The sequence below is a fragment of the Diadema setosum genome, chromosome 18 (genome assembly GCF_964275005.1).
Source record: "Diadema setosum chromosome 18, eeDiaSeto1, whole genome shotgun sequence".
Classification (NCBI taxonomy): Eukaryota; Metazoa; Echinodermata; class Echinoidea; order Diadematoida; family Diadematidae; genus Diadema; species Diadema setosum.
In genome coordinates this window covers 25372107-25397469 of record NC_092702.1, presented here as the reverse complement: position 1 = coordinate 25397469, position 25363 = coordinate 25372107, and the positions used below count along the sequence as shown (strand labels likewise).

Genomic DNA, 25363 nt, shown 5'->3' with positions numbered 1-25363 from the left:
CAGATCGTGTTCTTTGCGTGTACTAAAAACCCTCTAATAATGCACATGGTGTAATGTTGCAGAGCATCAACGACTGCTTTCGTGCCTGCTCTGCTGCAGCTGTATACATCCGTAACATTCTGAATTCCCGCCATATTAGGCACATTTCCCTTATAGGCGTTGCGTCCACATTATCTATCGCTTTTATCGCGCTTGCCAAAGCTGCACATAATTTATACTATACGTATCAGAAGCAAATGTTGATGTATAGGCCTAACAGCTTCATGTTGTGTTTTTTTTTTATAATTATGATTGTATCATATTAATTTGAAATTATAGTGCTTCTTATTCTCGGTCACTTTTATGATACCATAGCATATAAAGAACCATTAACTTGTAGCTTAAACCTATTTTTATTTTTGTTTATTATTATTATTTTTTTTTTACAGAACACCACATTTACAGTTGCAATCTTTCTGCATTTGAGAAGTTGAGTATAGACCGATAGTCATATTTACAATTATATTCGGAATTAATGCTTTAAAGGCCGTCGTCGTATCGTTTTGTATTCACAAATCTTATACTGAAATAAGTGATTGCTTGATTACTTTCGGGTAAAGGAACCACCGGAAAAGGAACGCATTTATCTGTTTATTTTTTTTTCTTAACGAACCTAAGCTAATAGCGAACCATATGAATTGTGTGATCTATGAACCTTCAGAATAATCAATAACCCCCTCCCCCCCCCCCCCCAACAAAAGGAAGCATTTCGTAGTGCGTCTCAGTACTCCTGTGTTTGTTTTTAAGGATGTGGCTTCTCTTTATGATTGCGATTGATGTTCAACTATTTCTTTCCCGCAAGCTTGAAAAAGAAGAAGCTAAAATTCAGGCAAGGAGACGAGTTTTCTTCCATAAGATACAATCATTAAGACATACATTTATTCCCAAAAGTTGTGTGATTGCTTATGCGCTAAAGAATTTTGCCCATTATATGTATCAGGCACTAAACAAAACAGTTGAAATCTACTGAAAATTGAACTTCGTTTCCTTTCTTCTTTTTTTTTTTTTTTTTTTTTTTTTGGTGTATAATTTCATTTCCATTTCAAGCGGGGATAGACGACTAGAAATTAGTTTGTCTATACTGGTGGGAGACAAGAGTGTTCCAGTACATACTCCGCATTTAAACAGTTGTCATATTTTCGTAGTCATAATCAGATAATGGACACGTGATTAAATGAAAATACAAAACAACGAACACGTCATATGTACAAACATTATTAGCTTCAATGAATTATACTTACCTGAAATATTCTGCATAAAAAAAAAACACGTGTGCCAATTAAACGATATCAAATTAAACAATAGCATAGAATTAATAGAACACACAGCGATATCATGCACGGCAGATCAAATCAAGTTCAGTTGGTGAGAAAGCTCATTGAAGTTATAAAATTGACTTATTTACGTTTTCCTTTCTATTTATGAAAACAGAATTACATTGTATATCTATTGAAGCGGATTGTCTCTGTTGCAAACTATTGCCAAAGATAGCATTGTTAATCTTCTGAGCAAATCCGAATCCTTAAAGTACTGTAATTTTTGCTTGAATTGATAATGTTATAACCCATATGACTTTATAAAGGACTCGCAAATTTAAAGTTTCAAACCGAATACTAAAACATTACATTGTACACGGTCTATTTCAAAAAATCATTTGAATGCGTTGTGTTAGCATTTAATAGCATCAATCTGCCTTTTATTTTCCGTACGTAAAGCGCACAAAAACGTAACCGACATTACCAAATACAGTGGAATGCCTTGTACGGCGTGATATTATCATTAGAAGTATATCCCATTCCTTTTACTTTTCTTTGCTTGAAGCAGTAGTCAAACCATGTGTCATTTTCGAAGCGACATCACTTGGGAATTAGAATGTATGAAGATGATCGTTACTCGTGTATTTCGCGCTATTATTATAGCATTTGCATTTTCCAACTGTTATTGACAGTATTTTGTTACTGTATGCTTACGATTACGAATGTCGGTTATCAATTCAAAAGACTAGTTCATCAATCGAACTATAAAGGTAATAGTTGTGTTGAAAGTAGTTCGGTACAAGTTCAAAACGCAATCGAAGTCATCGTCACAGGGTGAACTAATAGCTCTCTAAAAAACTTGTTTAGGCCGTAAAGATTGGCGTATGCAATCTTTGTAGAAAGTTTTGACTGAGGCCATCTTTTGAGTATTTTGAGAAATTATATGAAGATTTTTTTTTTTAAATTATGTAAAGAATTAGTTTGATTTTGACTATGAGAATAAAAAGGCGCGGTTACCTCAATCATGTCGTAGTTCGATTAGGCATGATGGGTAAAGTTAATTCATGACTTGTTGAGAGAGAGAGAGAGAGAGAGAAGAGAGAGAGAGAGAGAGAGAGAGAGGCCAAGCAAGAGGCAATAGGCTACTTGTTCATAATGCCCACCGACAGACACAAACAAGGTATATCACAGCTAGTAGACGCTTATAATTGACCATGTCAGTTACGCTGGGGTCGCTCATAACACACAAAGGGCCTCCATGGAACACGTCAATTTCTATATGTGGGACAGTACAATATTTTCGCGATTTCGTGCCGAGTAAAGGAATGATATCCTTATGATTTCTGCTGGCGCGCGCTGCTGACCCATCAAATCATCACGTTACACCTTAGGTATCATCTTATAGCTGGATAATAATTTTCCTTTTACATGGTATGCGTTCGTTAGTGCCCTACAATGAAAAAGAAGACTCTTTGGGGAATTTTAGACGAGTATGTGAACCCATTATTTCCGGGACATCGGTAATGAATTAGCCATGCACGAAGTCGATGACCTTTCATGTCGCTCTTGGAAAATTTAAACAATATTGCATTCAGGTTTTAACCTTAACCTGTCAAATAAAAAAAAAAAATCATGTGAAAACGTAATTCAGTGATCATGATCTGCGGGGTCAACTCGAGGTCACCCGTGCGAGAACTTGGATATTCTAGACGGGGTTTTTCGTCTTGCCGACTGACTGGCAATAAGCAAGCAAGGGTTTGAAGCTCCTTGGCGCAAGTAACAAGCCTTTCGTATTGTCGGGAATCGTCTCATTTCACGCTTGCGCTGAAACTGTCGGCCGGGGAATGGCGCATGGACTCGCACGCGGTATACACCTGATACACACGTACCGTGTAAGCACTGCGGGAACCAGGGAGGTGAGATGGGATCATGCGGGAACCAAGCACTGGCGGCACGGGGCCGTGCGAAATCGCACCCAAAAGCCGCACGGGTCCGTGCGCCCGACCCGCACGGGACCGTGCGCCAGACCCGCACGGGTCCGTGCGACAGCGTGCGAGGGAGTATGGATCCGCACGCAGGCGTGCGGATCTGCACGGGGGCGTGCAGATCCGCACGGAGGTGCACGACTACGCACGGGTGCGTACAGGGGCGCACGGAGCCATACGCTCCCGTGCGAGATCGCACGAACCTGCACGCAGCCGCACGAAGCGACCCCGTGCGCAGTGCGTGCGGGAGTAACATAACATAATGGTCTGACTGTACTGTCTATGATTACACCAAGAAATGTTGTGCTGTCAACTTTTCTTATACAAATGTAATTCAGATACAAATGAATCATATTTTCATCAATATTTTTCTTTATCTTAAAAATCATGCAGCATTCATTAGTTCATCATTCGAAATATCATTTATCCTAAGTATACTGGTCCCTGATAAAAATAAACTTGTAAACCCCCCACCCCCCTTGGGACTCGGGGGGGGGGGGGTGGGGAGGGGTCCTCTAATGAGGCCTAAAATGAACATTTTCATCTTCTTCTTGAGAACCCCACGACCCATTTTCACCAAACTTGGCAGGTAGCATCCCTAGAGGGTTAGGATCTCAATTTTTAATATGGGCACCATGCCCTACCCAGGGGGCACCCAGGGGACCTAAACCTTCCAAAATTAAGGAATCTTTAAAAATCTTCTCTAGAATCCGAAGTGATAGAACTAAGTTAATACTATGAGTTAGTACATTAATGACTGTAGTTCCAAGTTTGTTCATGGCAGATCCAGGGGTGCCCCAAGTTTGTTCATAGCAGATCCAGGGATGCCCCCCTTGCGGGCACGGGGAGGGGTGGGGAGGTCCAAATTGGGGCCTAAATTGTACATTTTCATCTTCTTCTTGAAATCCGCATGATGGATGTTCACAACACTTGACAGGTAGCATCCCTAGGGGGTTAGGATCTCCATTTGTTAAAATGGGCACCATGCTCCACCCAGAGGGGCCCCAGGGCCCCCCATCCCCCCCCCCCCCAACTAAGGAATCTTAAAAAAAAGTGTTCTTCTCTAGAACCAGAAGTAATAGAGCTAAAATTGATACTATAAGTGGGGGGTCCAAAGCTGGACCCTAATTGTACATTTTCATCTTCTACTTGAGAATGCCTATTCAAATTTTGGTAGAGCTGTGTGTGATTTAGATTTGTGACTGCGTGAAAGGTGAACTTGCGATACTCAGATGAGCGCTAGACCCGCAGGTCTCTTGTTTTTCCTCCTCCCAATGGTGGACAAACAAATTGTGTAAAGGTTGGTAATCAACAAGGAGTAACGCTTGATCTTTCATCAACCCATTGAGGATGGGCTGATTTTACTACAACATGCATTTCCCATAGACACTTGCCCGAGTGTACTTGGGACTCGTCTTCAACGTGTTAAGATGTATGCAAGGGGTTCCTGCCTTCCATGACTGTAGTAGAGGTAATGTCTGTGCCAGGTTTTTGCGTCCATCCTGAAGGGTGCATTGGAGTAGAAGTGTGAGGTTTTCGGTATTTTCATCTATTCCATGTGCTCCACCTCTCTTGAATGCAATCAAAAGACCCAGTAGTGTATGGAGAGAAGGGTGCCCTGGTTCAAGCGAATTTCATTCGCTGCCCACCGGAGTACTTTCGAAAAAACTGTTTGCCCGTCAGCAAATATTTGCATTAAAGTATACTTTCTAAAGTATACTATACTTTATAATGCCCCCCTGGTTAGGGCTCACTCGATGCTTGCACCTCCCCCCTCCCCCCCCCCCAACTCATGCTGTTGCTATTTCACTCTTTTTCTTTTTTTTTTATCCCTCTGTTGTTCCTTATCTTGATTGATGTTGCCTCCCTATTCATCCTTATTCTTCACAGGTTGCCCCCATGGTCCTCGGTATCATCACTGACTCTCCGCTGCCTTTTGTCTGTCCACTCTCCTGCTTTAATACCCTTCCCTTACCTGTTGGGCCCCTTTGCCCATGACTTCTAACCCTTCCTCTTTTGTTTTCTTTGTTCTGTGTCCCAAGCCCTCCCATGACTGTTCTTCTTGTGTGTAGTCCTTATATGTGATTGCTTTCCCTGACTGCTTGTCATTTTGCCTCTGACAAAGATTCTGCTAGGATCGAAAGCTCAGGGCCTTTTGACTTCAAAGTACTGTATTACTTTCAGCGGTAATGTTCAACTCCAGTCAAGATTTTTCAGCTGTGTGTGATAAAGCTATAGACCGATTCAGGTTCGTTGAGGGCAGCAGACAATTTGTGGCACTGGGCGCAGCAATAAGCTCATTTTGCGGTGTCCCAGCCGACCCCCCCTCCTCTCCCCCACCCCACGGGCAACATGTTTATCACGCACTTGTAACAAAGGTTCGCGCACTAAGCAAGCATTCGCGCACTCAGTACGAGACGCCCATTGGCTAAAACAACCATGCATCAGTTTTTCATTCCGTGCGCGTGAGAGGGGTGGGGAGAGAGGAGGGGGGGTCGGCTGAGACACCGCAGTAATGGTGCTGCCCATGCCAAAAATACACATAGCGCGTCACAGAATCGGTCTATACACAATTCACTACTAAGATTGTAAGATACATCTGCCTTTCCATTGCACGAATCCACGAAGGGCTTCATTAGAATGTCATGGTGAAATTGAATGTTTGTTCATGGCCCAGGTCATGCTACATTTTACATCAGGTATGGATGCCCTGACTAGGTTGTGGGCAAAATCGAAGAATTGTGCAAATGTCAAAGTTTCTAAACTTGGCAAGAAATGTCACTTTCCAGCCACAACTTCAACTATGATTGTCTGGTAAATAATAGTGACAGGTAGGAAGGATGGATACATAGCCAGTTATTAACGAGAATGACAGTGATTTAGGGTCAGTGGTCAAGATTGAAGGTTATTGTACTTTAACTAGCAATGTCATTATCCAGCCATTACAGTACTTCAGCTAAATGTTCGATGGTAATAATTGGTTTCTTTTGGTAAGGGATATATAATATACATAACATGAAATGGCAGAGATTACAAATGGAAGAAAAAAAAGTCAAAGGTTACCAAAGTTATATTAAAAATGCCATTTTCAACCTGAACTATGACTGAAAAAATCAATTGGTATTGTTTTGTGGTATGATTAGTGGGATGATTCTAGAATTATGTCCTCTGTACGAAGAGGGTTAGGGTTAACTTAAGTTCAGTGGTAATGATCAATGAACTTCATAAAGATGTGCATAGGCCTAAAGGCTAATTTGCTTCAAGTAAAATAATTTGTGTTTTTTTTCCAGAAAGCTAATGGATCTCAGTTGACTCTACTGTTGTCAAGTTGCCCTAGGTAGCAATGTTATAATGGATGAGAACACAGAGCAGCTTGTCTATGTTGTGATGTTACATTGACTTAATTTTATTCATTACTGAAGGTACGTCCTTTTAGGCTCAAGTGAGCTACATTGCGATCTCTTCATCTGTTGTGCGTCTTGCTTTGTGTGTTGTCCGTCGTGCGTAAACTTTTTATGCCTCCGCCACGAAGTGGTGCCGGAGGCATTATGTTTTCAGGTTGTCCGTACGTCCGTCCGCATTCATTTATGCGATGACTTGAGTAATATTGACTGGAATTTTACCAAACTTGGTCCATGTATAAAGTATGATGGGGCAATTACTTGATTAGATTTGGGGTGAAATCGGCCAAAGGTCGAGGTGAAATCATGAAATTGTATCCATTTATGCGATAACTCAAGACTGGAACGAGCACATTTCACCAAACTTTGTCCGAGGATGATGTATGATGGGACAATTACTTGATTAGTTTTTTAGTGAAATCGGACAGAGGTCAAAGGTCAAAGATCAAGGTCAAATCCTAAAATTTATCTGTTTACGTGATAACTCAAAACTGGATGAAGCAGCTTTCACCAAACTTGGTCCAAGGATGATGTATGATGGGGCAATTAGTTGAGTAGATTTTAGTGACATTGGTATGAGGTCAAAGGTCAAAAGGTCAAGGTCAAATGCTAAAAATGTTATTACCCCTATATCTATGCAATGCCCCAATTTATTTTCTTGAAACTTAGAGTAAACATGTACTCCTGCGTAAAGATTCTCCAGAGAGTTTCATGCCATAAGTTCAAAGGTCAAAAGGTCAAAGGTTAGGTGAAAATGTTATAATCACTTTTCTCGCTAATGGTTCAATATATCTTCATGGAACTTGGTACATATGCATGTACTGACTGGCAGGGATTATCTAGGGAATTTAGGGGTCATGGGTCAATAGTCAGGGGGTCAAAGGTCAAGGTCAACTCAGAATTTTACTATTTCCCACATATACTAGTATATGCAATGCTTGCATTATTAGTTTTAAAACTTAATATACAGTCAACTTCGGATACCTCGAATTCGTCGGGACTGAAGAAAATGGTTCGACGTACGCGTACGTCGAATTTTCTTCGACTTATCCGACGTTTATCGATGTTCAACATGGTATCTGTTATAGTGCCTACTGATTGTTTGCATGCTTCTCAGTTGCAATTGAATCGACTTTTATATGAATGAATTGAATGAAAATTGAAATCAAAATTTCAGAAGTGCATTATAAAGATTTTGGTGGCCCGATCGCGCCACCAAAAAAAAAAAGTCGGATGTTTGCCTTTACTTTTGAAAATGAACAGCGGTAACAATCGGTTCCGTAAGATGCTAAAATAAATGTCAGATGTTTTTTTTTAATTGTGGAAATGAATAAAGGTAATTAATATTCGACTTGGTATGATACTAAAATACGTGTCGGATGTTTGCTCATACTTTTGAAAATGAATAACGATAAGACTCAGCTCCGTATGGTGCTAAAACTAATGTCCGATATTTGATTTTGCGTTCGGAAAGAAGGATAACATTCATCTCCGGAAGACGCTGAAATAAATGTCGAATATTTGCTTGGACATTCGGAAATGAAAAACAATAGTATTCAACTCCGCACGATGGTTAAATAAATGTCGGATGTTTCCTTATACTTTCAAAAGGAAATAGCAATAACATTCAGCTCCGGAAGATGCTAAGATAGATATCAGATGATCGCTTTTATGTTCGGAAGTGAATAGCATTAATATTCTGCTCCATACGATGCTAGAATAACTGTCTGATGTTTGCTTTTAAATTTCGAAATGAATAACAGTAACGTTCAGCTGCGTTCAATGGTAAAATTAATGTTTGATGTTTGCTTTTACGTTCGGACATGAGTAACAATAATATTCAACTCCTTACGATGATAAAATGAATGCTGGATGTTTGCTTTTACGTTCGAAAGTAAATTGCAATAACATTTAGCTCCGGAAGATGCTAAAATAAATGTGGAATGTTTGCTTTGATGTTCTGAAATGAATAACAATAATATTCAACTCTGTACGATGGTAAAATAAATGCCGGATGTTTGCTTTTACGTTCGAAAATAAATGGCAATAACATTCAGCTCCGGAAGATGCTAAAATACATGTTGAATGATTGCTTTTACGTTTGGTATGTTTGGAAGTGAATAGCAGTAACATTCTGCCCCATACGATGCTAAAAAATATTGGATATTTGCTATTACATTTCGAAATGAATAACAGTAACATTCAGCTACGTTTGATGGTAAAATGAATGTCTGATGCCTGCCTTGACGTTCAAAAATGAAAAACAGCAACATTCGGCTCCGTACGATGATAAAATAATTGTTAAATGATTCATTTCACTTTCGGAAGTGGACAGCAGTAACATTCGGCTCTGTACGATAATAAAATAAATGTCGAATGTTTGAAATGAATACAGTAATATTCTGCTCCGTACGATGCAGAAATAGATAACAGATTGTTGCTTTTACATTTGGAAATGATTAACGGTATTAATCCGCTCAGTTAGATACTAAAACAAATAGCGGATGTGTGCTTTCACGTTTGTAAATGGATAAGGATAGCATTCAGCTCCGTAACATTCTAAAATGAACGTCGGTTGTTTGCTTTTACATTTAAAAATTGTTAATGGTAATATTCGGCTCCGTAAGGTGCTAACATACATATGTACTAATAAATGTTGGATGATTTAGTTTTTCTAATGTTTTTCTTGATTTTTTTTTTGTGTGTCACCAGATTTTACTTTTGACCACCAAACTATAAAAATCAATGATATTGGTGGCCCGATAAAAGTTAGTGTGGAGCCCTGTCTATTCTATTCTTTATTATGCTCGGCCTGTACTTCCAGATCATATACCACACCATTGTTAATCGCATTGCTGGAAAAAAAAAAAAAGTTTTCAGTGCTTGCGTTCTCGGGGAAGAATAAATGAAACAAACTTCATGAAAGGCAAAAAAAAAAAAGTAAAAAAAAAGGCACTACGCAGGAGATTGATGTTTGGACAGTGGAGCGTGATTGATGCCAAAGATATTACTGTCAACACCTAAGCAGGTGCGCCACGACGGTTAAAGGGAAGATAAACCCCAAGAACAATGTGGATTGAGTGAAAGCAGCAACATTAGTAGAACACATCAGTGAAAGTTTGAAGAAAATCGGACAATCGATGCAAAAGTTATGAATTTTTAAAGTTTTGGTGTTGGAACCGCTGGACGAGGAGACTACTAGAGGTTATGACGTATGAGTGGACAACAATACCAAGAAAATATAAAGAAAATTCTACAAAAATCCATTTTTCATGAAAATTACAAATTCCATCAACTTGATATTGACATATGTTAGGGGTAGCAATTATTCCCCCTGCTTTCTGAAAGAGGTTGGTCCATTGCTCTTTCATAATTCTAGAAAAGTGAATTTTTGTTGAATTTCCTTTATATTTTCTTTGTATTGTTGTCCACTCATACGTCATATCCTCTAGTAGTCTCCTCATCCAGCGGTTTCAACACCAAAATTTTAAAAATTCATAACTTTTGCATTGATTGTCCGATTTTCCTCAAACTTTCACTGATGTGTTCTACTAATGTTGCTGCTTTCACTCAATCCGCATTGCTTTTTGGGTTTACCTTCCCTTTAAGAAATCTACGCGCACGGTATGACTATCATGATCAAAAAACAGAACACAGTGGTTAAAGAAAAGAAGATGATGGAGTAGAGCGTAGTGCTATCGTAAGCACTCCATTGGCACGGGTGCTATATGCATACCGTGTACGTGTGTAGATAGGTGTTGGAGATTTTTCTTGTCAGCCGTGTACCAGGTATTTCTTTGGGCGCCTGATTGTTCTGGTCTCAGAATATTTACAATTGAGTGTGAAAAGATTTGTGACATGTCTTCGCTGTCCACGCGCGCTTAATCGGAGATGCTGAGTGATATTTGCAATTTCGATTCAAGCAACATGCTGGGAAAAACAATAAGTTAATTAAGATCGGGACATTAGATTTCCCTTCGAGGTAACCAAACTTCAAGTTATTTTTTTTCGAGCTACGCGAATTTTAATACACGGAAACTCCATAGGAACAATCGGGACTTTCATTTTGCCCCCGAGGTAAGTGATACTTGGCTTATCCGACGTCGAGGTATCCGGAGTTGACTGTATACATGTATTACCAGATGGAGATTCTCTGGGAAATTTCCAGCCAGAAGGTCAAAGGTTAAGGGTCAAAGGCCAGGTTTAAATGCAAAAAAAAAATAATTATTTTGTACTGTAATTACACTCTTCCTTCATACCTTGAAAATAACTCAATGCATAAACTTATAAAAGGGTTCGTCAGAAGTCAAGTAAAAATCCTCAATTCCCCGATATACGTGTACCTGCACTCTTAGACAATTATAATAAACCCAGTTCAAGGAAAGTGAAAATTCAAGATATTTCTGACAAACCTGTCATTTCAATATTTTGCCAGTTATGTGAAACTGTCATCACACATTGTGAAGACATTCTACTATACACCTATTGGGAGAATCATGCATTATGGCGGAGGCATCAGTCGCCATAGCGACATTTCTAGTTACATTTTCATCTTCTTGAAATCCCTGTCACCGATTGACACCAAACTTGGCAGGTAGCACCCCTGGGGGTTAGGATCTCAATTTATTCAAATGGGCACCATGCCCCTCCCTTGGTACCCCTGGGGGTCCCCCCCCCCCCCCCAATTAAGGAATCTTTAAAAAAAAAAAAATAAATCTTCTTTCCCCCCTAAACTGCATCTAGTCAAACTTCTAAGAATAGTGTTCCACGGAAGTTCAAGAGAATGGAGTCACAACTGTCTTATTTCCTTTGAACCCATGTTTGATGCCACCACTGGAACATATGTGAAGCATGTGCCAAACTTGATCTGCCGTGCACATAGGAATACAATTGACAATTCCCCCCAATTGCATAATCACCAGCCACTTTCTCCTGAGGAAGATATGTCTTTGTGATGGTAATTACTTTTCGCCATCCCTACTTACAAAAGATGGGTGATATATTATAATGGTAGGACACAGGAATGCACAAAAAATGATGTTCGGAAATATGAAAATTACTCGACTGGCCATGCCCGGCCGCTAACCTGATACATTTATTGATAAAGAATTATACTGATAAGATTATTCCATTTCAGTTTTGTTTGTTGGAATTAAGTGGAAAAGTGATAAAATCGGCTTTCTAGGAGGGTACAGTTTTAAACATTTTCACATGATACAGCTGTGATTTACACTTTTGCACATATTTCTGGACGGGATTGACTTATGTTTTATATGCTTTATCATTAAGTGATATTTCATTTCATTTAATGAATTAACAAGCAAAATATAGTCAACATTATGTCAATGCTCAAAATGAATCATCAGATTGCTAATCAAGACGGCAGCATTGAACATTGATCATCAAAGACACAAATGCACCTGTGGAATTCTTTTGTACATCAATAGAAAACTGACAACTGTTTGAATGATTACAGCCAGTTGGAACTCCATCTCTTAAACCTCCTTGAGTGTACTTGGCAGGTAGTTCTTTAAGTGTGATGGAATATAATATGCAAATGGAGACCATGTCCCCAGTGCTGAAAGCTGCACTCCACCCCCAAGTTTGCAATGTTCTAAGGTAAGAATCTGCAAGAATGTGTGGAAGGTGAACTTGGGATACTTGGGTGAGCGCGAGACCCCTACAATGTAGGTCTATACAATTTGTATGTTAAGCCATGTTCAGACGTATTTCTAGTCGGAGTAAAATTTTATGGCACAGCAATTAGAATTCAAATGTGTACTTACCTTACCACGACCCTGTGTCCACATGACGGTCATAGGAAGAAACTCCGACCAATTTACCACGGCTTTTGTGGGAATCGCCGTGGAGGGTCGGTGTAACTTCCGGAAGCGGTACAATAGCGCCACGCACGTCGACCATACAATTGTTTTTTACCAGCGGCATTTGTCTTCTCCATTCTTGTTGATGGAAATTTCTGAGCGCTAGCTTCTTCATCGCTATCAAATAGATTGCACTATATGCGCTTGTGTACTTGCAAAATGTCAACATTGTGATTTAACCCCGGAAGTTTTACCTAGGTCGGAAGGTATGTAAGTTCAGAGATACTCCGAGGGCTTGTCCGCACGGGCAATTTACTCCGACCGGCTAGTCGTGATAGCAAGATACTCCTGAGAAAACTCAGGAGTATCTTGGTCGGAGGAAGAGGTCGTGGTAAGTTCCTCGGACCGGAGGAAGTTACCACGACCTTGTTCAGACGGGCACTACTCCGACCTTTCCTCTGAAGTTACTCCGACCCTTCCTCCGAAGTTACTCCGACCAAAAGTGCCCTCGACTGAACATAGCTTATTGCTTTTTTTAGAATGGAGTAAGTTTGCCTTAGAATTTTAGTGCCCTCGACTGAACATAGCTTATTGCTTTTTTTAGAATGGAGTAAGTTTGCCTTAGAATTCAGAGAATTTTAGAGTGAATTTGAAAGTGATATTTCAGCTGTGTGGTTAGTGCCATTCACATTTTTTGTAGGTTTATGTTTGTTTAAATTCAGTAAAAAACCAATAGAAGCAGTTGATACGAAAATTTAAACAAGGACTAGTGCAGTGATGGCAACAATGAAGCCTTGTACTAGGATCATGTGTGGGTGTGTGTATGTATTATATGTGAATGAGGGAGGGGGAGGGGGAGGGCTTGGCAAGGCACTGACTGTTTATAGCTTCACTGATAAGCTGTCCAAAATGAAGATGCTGGAAAGGTCAAAGGGTAGAATTATTGTATGATGTTTGAATGGAACGTGGCCAAAGCATTTCAGGTAGATCTAAGGAATGGTTTTGTGCCAAAGATTAGTATGGGTGTCCATCACACCATACAAAATCTCTATTGACGCATTTGGTGGGAAATAAGTTAATTTCATGCGTCATATTAAAGCAAGAATTATATAGACAGCCTGCATGTTCTAAATAAATGACAGTGTTCATACAAAAACTGTCACTGCATGTGTGGCAGAACATCATTTGAAAGTGAAATTTCGCGAGAAATGCTTTTGTGAATGAGGATGCTGGAAGAAAGGGAATATCTTTATGTTAAGCTTATCTCTGCAATCAGAATTGCAAATGAGGATATAGGCACTATGTAAGAATATGTGTTGTTTGAAGGCTTGCATGGTGAAGTAAATGAGGGAGAAAGATTTGCGGTGACACCATGTGTATGTAGTCCTTAACCGGATCGTTGTTTGGCAGAAGAGCCTAGAAAGAGGAGAAATCTTTCCCCTTCTAACGATGTCCGAACATCTTACTTGATTCTCACTCTATTCTTCCTTACCACACTCTCTGTTTCTTTCTCTACCATCTCCACTAGTGCAACTTCAACTTCTAGCCCACTACTGTCTCCCGCTCTTCACTTTTTGCCCTCCTCACAACCCCCATATGTCGCTTCCCTCTTTGTTTCTCCTCTTTCTAGGCTCTTCTGCCAAACAACGATATGGTTAAGGACTACATACACATGGTGTCACCGCAAATCTTTCTCCCTTATGTAAGAATATTTCTGAATAAATAATTGGTCATTCTTTCTTTGTTGTAATGAATCAACATGTAACTGTGAGTCGTGCCAAAGGAGGGGGTAGGGGGCTGGTGTCATGTAAGAAGGTCAGAATCTGTTTGAGTGTGTGTTAATTACAATAATATGTGCCAACCCCAAGAAAAAGCTAGATTAATAAATGCCAGATGACTCAAATACAGTGCAGACATATGCACTCTCTAGATTTTTCAGCTTGTTACCAATTCATGGTAAATGGGTAGTATAACAAATCAAAGCAGTGCAGAATAAATAGACCTATAAATAGAAAACAGAACACACGCACTGGGAGGATTTGTTGTGGAAAGCCAGAGGGGAAGTATTTTTGTTGTAGAAAGAATGTAATGAGAAAGGAGCAAAGCATGCCTTCTTGTAACCACAATAATGAGCAGCATTAATCATGAATGGGATATCTTTTGTTGTATGGAAAACCTGCCATTATATTTTGAGATATTGAATTTCATACCTAGATGCATGCTCTCATCCACAAAATTTGGATTTAATAAGTAAAGTTCGATGAAATTGAACCTTAAATCAAAAAGTAACAAATAATCATAGTTTGAAAGTTTCTTCCCTGTATGGCACTTGAGTACAGAACGACTTCCCATTCATCTCCCTCTTATCAGCTTGGTTTTGTCTCATTTCTTTTTCAAGATTCAATTCAAGATTCAAGTCATTTATTATCATGCACTAAGACATAAAAATCTTCTCAACAGTCTCCATTTCAAAATTCCACATATAAAGGAAAATAAATATATATGTATACATAACTGAAAGGCAAGTAACATAACACTAAACGAAGTACATCAAGTACGCGTACACACCCGACGAAAGACGAGCCATCACAAACCATAAGTTCCAAAGTTCACATATGGACGAAAATCGCAAAACAATATTGAAGAAGTCGACTCAAAGGTGAAGAAATAAAAACAGAAAGTGAGACGAAAAAGGAGACCGTACAGTCGCCGTGGAGCAGCGTCCTCTCAAATGTTATGGAATGTTTTGTTTTTGTCTTTTGTTTTGGAATGTTTTAGAATATAATTATACCAGTACTCTAGTCCATTACAATTTCTTTTCTCCGTGAATGAGATTGAAACCAAGTCATTGGATGGATAGCAGAGTTCAGGCAACTTTTCTATTGTATATTTGTGCATCAGAGCATGAAGCTGTGGATGTACTGAATGCAGTGAAGGACAGTTTCTAGCAGAGACAGTGTTTAGTACTTCCTATATAAATATAATGGAGTCCTTCATTTCTAGCAAGGCAGCAAAGCACTGATGCGTTTATTGCCCTCATACTACAATGCCACAATACCGTTTACCTCAGCTCCATGTGTGTGTCTGTGTGTGTGTCTGTGTATTAGTGCATGCACCTTGCATGCATGCAGGCAAGTGTACCCTGTAACTGTGGGCTCTGTTTGACCTACTGCACCTATGGACCCGAAAGTGTGAGAACAGTGCCTGTTGTGATACACACCACCGCAGCACTAAGTTCCATGAGACTCTTCAGCAAAATACTGTGCCGTCCCTTGACCACTGCACTGGCAAAACGTACCGCTCAACTGCATCAGAAACACTCTTCAGGCTTGTAAAGAACGACAGGGTCAACTTACAGAGGACAAGATCCACTTGTGCTTCTAGTTCTTTGGGAGATGCAGTCTAAGTTATGTTTGTCAAATGTTTGGAAACTGCCCTGTGCCCGTGTGTGGAATATGCTAGTGTCTGCAAGTTTTGAAAGAGTGCAGTAGTCGAGCGAGCCAAGTGCGGTGGGATAGAATGACACATGTCAACAGCGTGTAGAAACTCTCAAGGAAAGAGTGGGCTCCCGGCCTGCATTGCTCAGCACAGACAGACACATGGTTCTTGCTGTGCTGAAAATCATGGACTCTGTAACTTTGGACAACTTCTCGTCATTGCGAGCATTTCCTGTGCCTTTGCTAACAGTCATGCTTGTTGCCTTGACTGTAATGCTCATTTACAAGCACATATCTGGGAATGTGAAGATATCAAAAAAGGTGGGTACTTTGGACTTGGTTGCAGTGTGTCATATGATATACAACACTGGCACTGCTGCACATATATGACAGTTTCACTCACTCTATCTCTACTCTGTGTATCAGGGTACGCTATGGACAAATTGGGATGTTTTATACAAGGAAAGGTTTTTTGGTGTTTTTTTTTTTTTCTTGTGTGTGTGTGTGTGTATGGAATGTTCAGCGCAGCATGACCATGTCTGCCCTATAGCTACATTATGAGCACAATTTCTTCATTCAGTGGGAATATTTTCTTTCGAGTTTTACCCTTCCCATGTTTGTATTCTGCAATGTTCCATTTAGTTCCCTTGGTAAGAACCAGGTTTTGTTTTTTGTTTTTTTGCTTACACTTTATCTTAAAATGGACACTCCATGGTATGAAATAAAGATATTTTGAACAAATTTTCAAATATTTTGTGAGATATGCCTTCAAAATGTTCCAAAAAACAGTTATGAGTTTTGAATATTGTTAATATGAATCATAAAGTGAAAAGGAAACATGTTTTATAAATTTAGAAATCAAGTTTTCAGTAGTGAAGAAGTGCATTCATGCATTTAGTTTATGCCTTTTGCTCATATCTCACGACAGAATTTAATACCCCTTTCAGGTAATCGCGGTTCAATTATCCGCATCCAAATAATGCGGATGAAGTAGTCAAAATCGCGTTCATATATCCCATGAAGTGCGCACTACTTTTACGAGCGCCCGTTCATATAATGGTGCGAAGGATCATAGGACGGAGTTATTTGTCATGGTTACGGCGCACGCCTCTATAATGACGTAATGTTTCCGGTGAATATCCTCACGTGTATGCACACCTCTCGCGCGCTCAAGCTCAGCAATCAGCGGTTGTGCGGGAAATCGAGTGACCTTTGACCGAACTGTGGAATGTTAGTGCGGATAAGTCGTAAAACGCGTTCATGTATTCTCGATCTACTCCTCATGCTGCAATTATGCGCATAATAGCAGCATAAAAATAATGCGCACTTTTCTACTCCTCTCCCGTTCATGTAATCGAAATTTTACGACTTGTGCTCCTATTATCCGCATCCACGATTACCTGAAAGGGGTATAAGAACTTGATCTTTGCATTTGAAGTGAAGGGGGGGGGGGGTTAGGGATAAGTAGTTGAGTCCTTTAAAGAAGTTGAAAGGTGTCAAACTAGCTCTTAAATTTGAGACTGCTGAGTCGGATACAGTGGACGTGTACCAATGTACCTGCATATTATTTTGTGGAAATGGCATCAACATAATTATCAATGACGAAAGCTGCATAAGGTATAGTAATCACACCGATGAAAGGATAAGTTCACCCAAATATATGCTTGAGTTGATTGCATGCAGCAATATTAGTAGAACTCAACAGTGAAAATTTGAGAAAAATCCATTCACAAATTATGATTTTTTTAAAAACTTTCATTGCTGCCATGACTTGGCTTGGAAAAGAAGAGTACCAGTTTGTGACATCACTGCAAGGCAATGATATGAAGAAAATGTGAACAGAATTCAACATATTTTCCTACTTCTAGCAAAATGAGAGAGCACTTGATTTATCTCCTTTGGAAAGCAGGGAGAACAATATTACCCCTAAAACATGACAGGACAAGTTCAGGGAATGTGCAGGCCCTACTTTTATCAAAGATGGAATTTGTGGAATTCTCTGTATATTTTCATAGTACAGTGTATCGATGTCATGCAGTGATATAACAAACTAGTGTGCAAAGTGTAGTCTTCTTATCCAGCAATGACGGCACTGAAATTTTGAAGAAGTCTAACTTTTGAAGGAAATATCAAATTTTCCTCAAACTTCTCTGATCATGTGTTCTACTAATTGCTGCATTTACTTAATCCACTCATGGGGTGAACTTGTCTTTTAAATTGCCTACATGTGTATATCTATCAGTGATCACCCATCACTATGACTACCTCCCTATGAATTTTGCACAAAACGTCCCTAAACAATCGCCAGCAAAGTGTGTTTGGTGTTCCCATGGTAGCCACAGTAAGTAATAGGCTGTGATATGTTTCAGAGTGTGAAACAGAGCACAGATTGTTGACTGCAATGCTTGGTTTGGTTCCTTGTTAAAAAACCTGCAGTTGTGTACATTTGATAGAAGTGATACATTATATATTGAGCTGACATCTTGACAGGTATTTTGTGCCATGCTAAAATAGAAGTAAAAACAAAAGTAACTGCAAGCAAAACAAAGTACAGTCACAAACAAACAAACAAACAAACAGAAACTCCATGACTTGATTATATTTTTCTTCTTCCTTTAAAGTGCAGTCCTCATGCATGGATGAAGCATGGAGCATGTGCTGTTTTTGTGTAGGTAGTTGTTGGCCACTTTACCGAAGCAGGATCTTTATGTGCATGAGGCAGTGATAGCAAGCTCTTGATATCTAGTGATGATTGCTGTATTTGAAAGCAGTGTTGTGACTGAACAGCTTTTTAATCTGTTCTATCCCTTTTCAGACGAACGGTTCTTCAGGAAGTTCCAAACTGAACTCACACAACGATACGTCTTCCAGGCATAATACCAATAATGCCACATCCACAGACAAACAGACAATAGCAGACTCAAATTCAATCCTTCACGAGGACACAAATTCAAGTCATCGGAAAGAGATCCATGACAGCCATCAAGGAGGGAACGGAGAAAACATTGGAGCAGGAGGGGGGAAAGCCACTGAAAATGCCAAGAAGTCAAGTAAAAACAAGAAAGCCACGAGTATACAGAATCAAGCGTGAGTACACGATGGACAAGGCATGCATGCCTCAGTCGAGATGTTTTAGGAAGAATGGTGGAGGTAGGATTATAGAAGAGGAACTGTGAATAAATTACTGTAAAAGTGGACATTTTCTGCACAAGTGGTATTTCACACTCAGCCAGCTATGACGTATTTCTTTTGTCTTTTGAATTTTGTTGACAATCAAAACGAATGAGCCAACACTTCAAAGTGCTCACTGCTACTATGGCAGTTTAGAGCTTTGGCAGTATCATTGCTTATTAGGGTGACTGGCCAAATTAGGAATTTAAATTCATCATGCACGCCAGGGGACTAGTTGACGTGAAGAAACTGCAAATAACATCTCAGTTTTACCCATATGATTTGCCTGCCTTTAAATCAAAGATATAGAATAGTGTTACTTATAACAGGCAAAATATTTGATGACTTTTATTTTCATGTTAGTTTCATGTTACAAGAAATGCACAAAAATTTCCACTTCAACAGTATTTGCATGTGTTTGTCTCTGCCAAGTCAAAATGCATTGTATTACAAAGATATGATATGAAAACATATCTATGTATATTGTTTCAGTCTGATTTGCTAGAAACAAGTGTGCAAATAATTCAAAATATAAGAACAGACAACAGCATGTCATATTTAATGGAAATGAGTAGTATCTTACTTTCATGTTTTCAGTGATTCCATTCAAAACCTTGTGGCAGATTTTAATTTGTCGTGAACTGAAGAAGTTATATTCTCCATGACTTTTAAAGGAGCATCACACTCCCAAGATGTATTGATAGTCTTGAGTATCTCTGATCGGGTCTGTAATCAGTCTTAATTCTTTCAGGTAGTAAGACATACCAAGTGGATTCTTGTCCTAGGTGCCAAAGTGTGAACTAATGTCATGCTGTGTGTTACTGAGAAGCAAGGGTCTCTGCAAGAACTGCAGTTACAAAAAATATTAGTAGGCTGCAACTTGATGCGACTCCAGTTGGGGTATATGATACGTACACCAAAAATGAACTACAAAAATATAAGCAGTTGTAAACAAACACATGCAAAGTCACGATTTGCAGAGATGTACCACACATTGTGTGAGAAAACTTGAGCAGCTTGAACCAATAGTAATATGGAATGTTCACTGGTTTTACCGTCTCCCCCCCCCCCATTTCATCTTCCAGCATGTCTGAATCGGAGAGCAATGAAGAGGTAGAAGGTCTAGACATGAACAGTGCCTTTTTTGCCCGTGCTGCCAGTGGTAAAGTAAAAAAACAGACAACTCCACCGCCCAAGAAAGAAAAGAAGAAAAAGGGGAGAAAAGACGAGTCTGAATCGGTAAGACTTTAATACAACATGAAGAGAACAAAACTTCTGAAGCTGTCAAACTGTCCTCCAGGGTGCTACATAAGCACTTGCCCGATTGCCCGGGGCAAGTGAAAAATCAAATTCGGGCAAGTGTTTTTGAACAATGAGAAGAAATGCTTGCCCGAATTGGGCAAGCAAAAAGTTTTGAAGCCACATGTTTTTCACTTATTCCCCCTCCCAACAAACCCACAAAGTCACCCATACAGAAGCCCAAAGATAATGGCTGTTTAGATCATGATGTAACCCACTTTATATCTCATTTCAGCAACTTTCTGACACTTACATGAAGAAGCCGCAATGCAATGCAACGGCAACACTTGATCAGACCCATTTTCTTACTCCATTGTGTTTAAGCATGCGAATCAATGTGTGCTGTTTATTCAAATGATTGTGTTTTATTAAGCCGTTGACTTACACATAATTTTCTATGTAATTCCCTTATATTTTAGACTTTCTTTTCGGGCAAGTGAAATTGATATTCGGGCAAGTGTTTTGCAGCAAATTTGAAAATCTGCTTGCCCAACCGGGCAAGTGGTAAAATAAAGTTATGTAGCACCCTGTCCTCTATTGCCGATGTTGAAATCTAATCAGTAGCATCTATTCTATTGTGAAAAAGAAAAGAACACATATCAGTCATGCTGGTCCTTCATAATCATGTCCTTTGCATTTCTTGAACTGCATTTCATCTTCAACTAGTTTTTGTTGTGTGATTTCAAGAATTTTAATTGTCATCACAGTTTTGAATGTACATGCGTGGTAGCTTCGTATTAATCAATTATTCCATTTTCTCTTCAATATTAATAACTGAAAAGTGAACTGAGTGCTTAAGCTCTGTTTGTTTGTTTTTGATGAAATCTCCTCTGTTGTTTATCAGATCGAAGACATGGATCCTCAGATTCTTGAAAGTAGAAAATTAGCAGGTGAGTACACTTGGTGAAGAAATGGTGACATGAGCCAAACGGTTTAATAGAATGAGCAACATTACATTTTTCCGTCAAGGCCTACCTCAAAATAGAATGTTGCTCATGGCTTACAAAACAGTGGCAAGGTTTATGATCTATTCATTAGTTAAAAACAATATAATTTGGAAACATTTCAGAACAGTTTTAGCAATGGCTACAACATTCAGGAGCTACTAGTCGATCAAGCTCATGGTAGAAATTTCATGACAAACAAAAGTGAGGCAGTCTAACACAGGAACAGTTTGCTTCAAATAAGACTTGAAGGGTGTGCTGTGGATTTTCTCTGTGTGCACCGTGCAAAGTAGTGTGTGCACCGTTAAGTCACATCACTTAACTCAATTTTCATACCCCTTCCATAAACTCAGTTATGGGAATAATATTCCCATAATTAGGAAATAAAAGTAGAGCAGGACCTGAGGAATCTGCACACTTTCTGTGATGCTATTATCCACATAATTCCGCATTGTAACCACACGTGGAGTTTGTGAATACAGTTGGAAATAACACACAGTTTTTTTTTATGTGTGTGTGCGTGTGCAGTCAAAGGGTCACCTTTATCCAAGCACATCATCAGAGGGGTGTGTGCAGTTACCATGATGATTATCTTTTTCAGTCTATTTCCTTTTATCTAGAACATACTGATCCATTATTCCTTAGACTAAAAGTTCTTAAAGTTGACGATATACACAAATTTCAAACAGCAATATTTATGTTCAAATACACGCAAAATCTACTCCCACTCTTCCACAACGCATTTTCCCTTAACAGGGACGTCCATGCTTACCCCACGCGCCATCGTAATGATTTCCATTCGAATAACCCTAAACTCCTATTAGCTCAAAAATCAATTCGGCATAACGGGCCTGATATTTGGAATTCACTCCCTCTCCACATAAAACAGTGCACATCTCTCTATTCCTTTAAGGCAAATACAAAGAAATATTTCTTGGCACAATATCATACGGTACAGTAATCATTAAACATGTACCTCTTATACTCAACAACAAGGCAATATTTGGTCCACCCCCTTTTCCTTTTCTTTTACTTTGCTGCTTGACCCTTCGCCCATATCATAACAATATTATATCCAATCATTTTCTTAGAAGTGCTGACCATCAACACTTTCGCGCTTCATCACCTGCACACGCACTCACAGGCACCACTCCTGTTTACCAAGTAATTGTATAAAACTGGATTTACACGCACTTTAACATGGCCCATCTGTATTAGTGTTCAAGTACTACAATAAAAAATGGTAATTTAACTCTGGCTGTCCGTCTGTTCAAGCACGGCTTATAACGGCGGCCCTCTGCATCATATGTATATATTATATATTGTACTGTGAATTAAGTCATTATTGGCCATATAAACATTTTGTATGTTATTTAACGTTTCATTTGTCTTTACATACAAAATATGACTTACTATGTAATATGTCAATAATTTTCAGAATTGTATCTGTGTAATTGAACCTGCCTTTGTTATTTTTGTTATTCTGAAAGAAAATATGAAATGCAGAAAATAAAATCTTTTCAAACAAACAAACAAAAAACAAAAAGAAATAGAGTGCATTATTTTTAGCATTTGTGCATGCAGTTTTTATTGAATAGTTGGTGTTACACTTATGGAGATAATTTGATGATGGATTTGTTAAGGGGATGGCACTAGCTGACCTCCTGGCAGATGAATGTCCAGTCAAATATGACCACCCTGACCATGATCTTATCTTTTCCACTGCCTTGCAGTTAGAGGCAATGAAATGGCCAACAAGGGAAACTACCAAGCTGCTGTGAAATTTTTTTCAAAAGCAATAGAATTAAACCCAAAGGACTTCAGGTAAGCACATTTCTTTTCCCCAATTTCTATTGACTTTTCAGTCACAGAACATTTGTGTTCTTGTTCTAAAGAGTGTGAAATCTGTTGAATCATTCTTAAAGGCATAATTTACCATTTGCAGAAGAAACAAAAACCCAGCATTATTCCTTCAAAATAGTGCTAAAATGTGAGTTCGGGATAGAAACAACCAATGTAGAAATTTGAACCAGTATAATTGATTAAGTATTATTGAATATACAAAATGTGGACAAAAGTTATAATAAAGATGTTTTCAGACTAAACATCTACAATTATGGTTTAATGAGAAAAATAGTGATATCTCCTTATATTTTAGGCTTTATTGCAAAAAAAAAAAATTATTTGGTTGGATGTTTTGTGATACACCTGACTGACACATATGCATCAAAAGTGATATCTTGAACATTTTTTAAATCACTGCTCCCAAAGGTAAACAGGACCTTTAAATGTTTGGAGGGTTGAAATGAGAGAGGTTTTCCAAATTTGCATGAGTTCTATGAGGAGACATGACTGAACATGTTCATAGTACTGTGAAAGTTACATGTGTATGGCTATGTTGTGGATTCACATCTGTGCAGTGATTATATTGACTTGCCCTTGTAATGTGTTTGTCACACTGTTAATAGTAATAAAATAGGTTGAAGTAATACAACAGTGAGTGATCGTGGCGATGTATTGACTAAACATGCCACATGAATTCCCTGCAATTGTGCTAGTGAGTCCAGGATACGAAATGTGCAAATGGGGAATTTCCAGTCACACGGTCGTGGACTTTGGAACCAACTTTTTTTTTTTCTCTCTCTCTCTCTTTTTTTTTTTTTTTTCTTTTCTTTCATGAGAGCAAGAAAAGGAGACCAATCCCGGAACTAGCTTTAGCTCATGTGGTCCGTGGGGAAAGTATGATTATGTGGTTTTAACTGCATTTCAATGTTTGTTAGCAAATTATTGATAGGGGGCCTTGATATTCCCTGAACCTTGTGTATGTGTGCTGGTTGCAGCATACATCAACGTGTTTATGTACAGTATGTATCTGTATGTGTGTATTTGAATACAAGTAGGACTTGTATTTTCTACTTGTATTTTTTTGTAGAGCATTGTGTTTGGTTTTTTTTTTATGCCTCCGCCACGAAGTGGTGCCGGAGGCATTATGTTTTCGGGTTGTCCGTCCGTCCGTCCTTCCGTCCGTCCGTAATGAATTTTGTGGACAAGGTAACTATCGAAACCTGTTGAGGTATCCTAATGAAACTTGGCATGTATGTGTATTAGGGGGTGAAGTTGTGCCTATCAACTTTTGGGTGCACATGCTCAAGGTCAAAGGTCAAAAGGTCAAGGTCAAATACATAAAATTTCACTATTTCCACCATATCTATTGAATGCCTGAAGATATTTTCTTGAAACTTAGTGTATACATGTATTACCCAATTAAAATTCTCTGGTGAAAGTTTGGGTCGTGAGGTCAAAGGTCAAAGGTCAAAAGGTCAGGGTCAAATACATAAAATTTCACTATTTCCACCATATCTATTGAATGCCTGAAGATATTTTCTTGAAACTTAGTGTATACATGTATTACCCAATTAAAATTCTCTGGTGAAAGTTTGGGTCATGAGGTCAAAGGTCAAAGGTCAAAAGGTCAGGGTCAAATACATAAAATTTCACTATTTCCACCATATCTATTGAATGCCTGAAGAGATTTTCTTGAAACTTAGTGTATACATGTATTACCCAATTAAGATTCTCTGGTGAAAGTTTGGGTCATGAGGTCAAAGGTCAAAAGGTCAGGGTCAAATATATAAAATTTCACTATTTCCACCATATCTATTGAATGCCTGAAGATATTTTCTTGAAACTTAGTGTATATATGTATTACCCAATTAAGATTCTCTGGTGAAAGTTTGGGTCATGAGGTCAAAGGTCAAAGGTCAAAAGGTCAAGTAAAAATGTTTAAAACTTCTTTTTTTTTCTCCGTACCTTGGAAAATTGTTCAAGGTATCTTCATGGAACATAGTATATACACATGCTGACTGGAAGTGATTATCTAGAGAATGTAGGGTTCATGGGGTCAAAGGTCAGGGGTCAAAGGTCAAGTGCAAGACTTCAAAATTTTACTATTACCCTCATATTTATGCAATGCCAGCAGGGTTACATGTATTTTTTTACACTTGGTGTA

General features: G+C 38.9%; 1 protein-coding gene across 1 annotated transcript in view; it reads left to right on the top strand.

Annotated features, from left to right (window-relative positions):
• The window catches only part of LOC140241720 (uncharacterized), a 105670-nt gene that overhangs the window by 58145 nt on the left and 22162 nt on the right, over positions 1–25363 (top strand). The window contains exons 8-11 of the mRNA XM_072321468.1: positions 18756–19027; positions 20197–20350; positions 21255–21300; positions 23088–23178. Coding sequence (XP_072177569.1) covers positions 18756–19027; positions 20197–20350; positions 21255–21300; positions 23088–23178 — 563 coding nt within the window. The remainder of the gene's footprint in view (positions 1–18755; positions 19028–20196; positions 20351–21254; positions 21301–23087; positions 23179–25363) is intronic.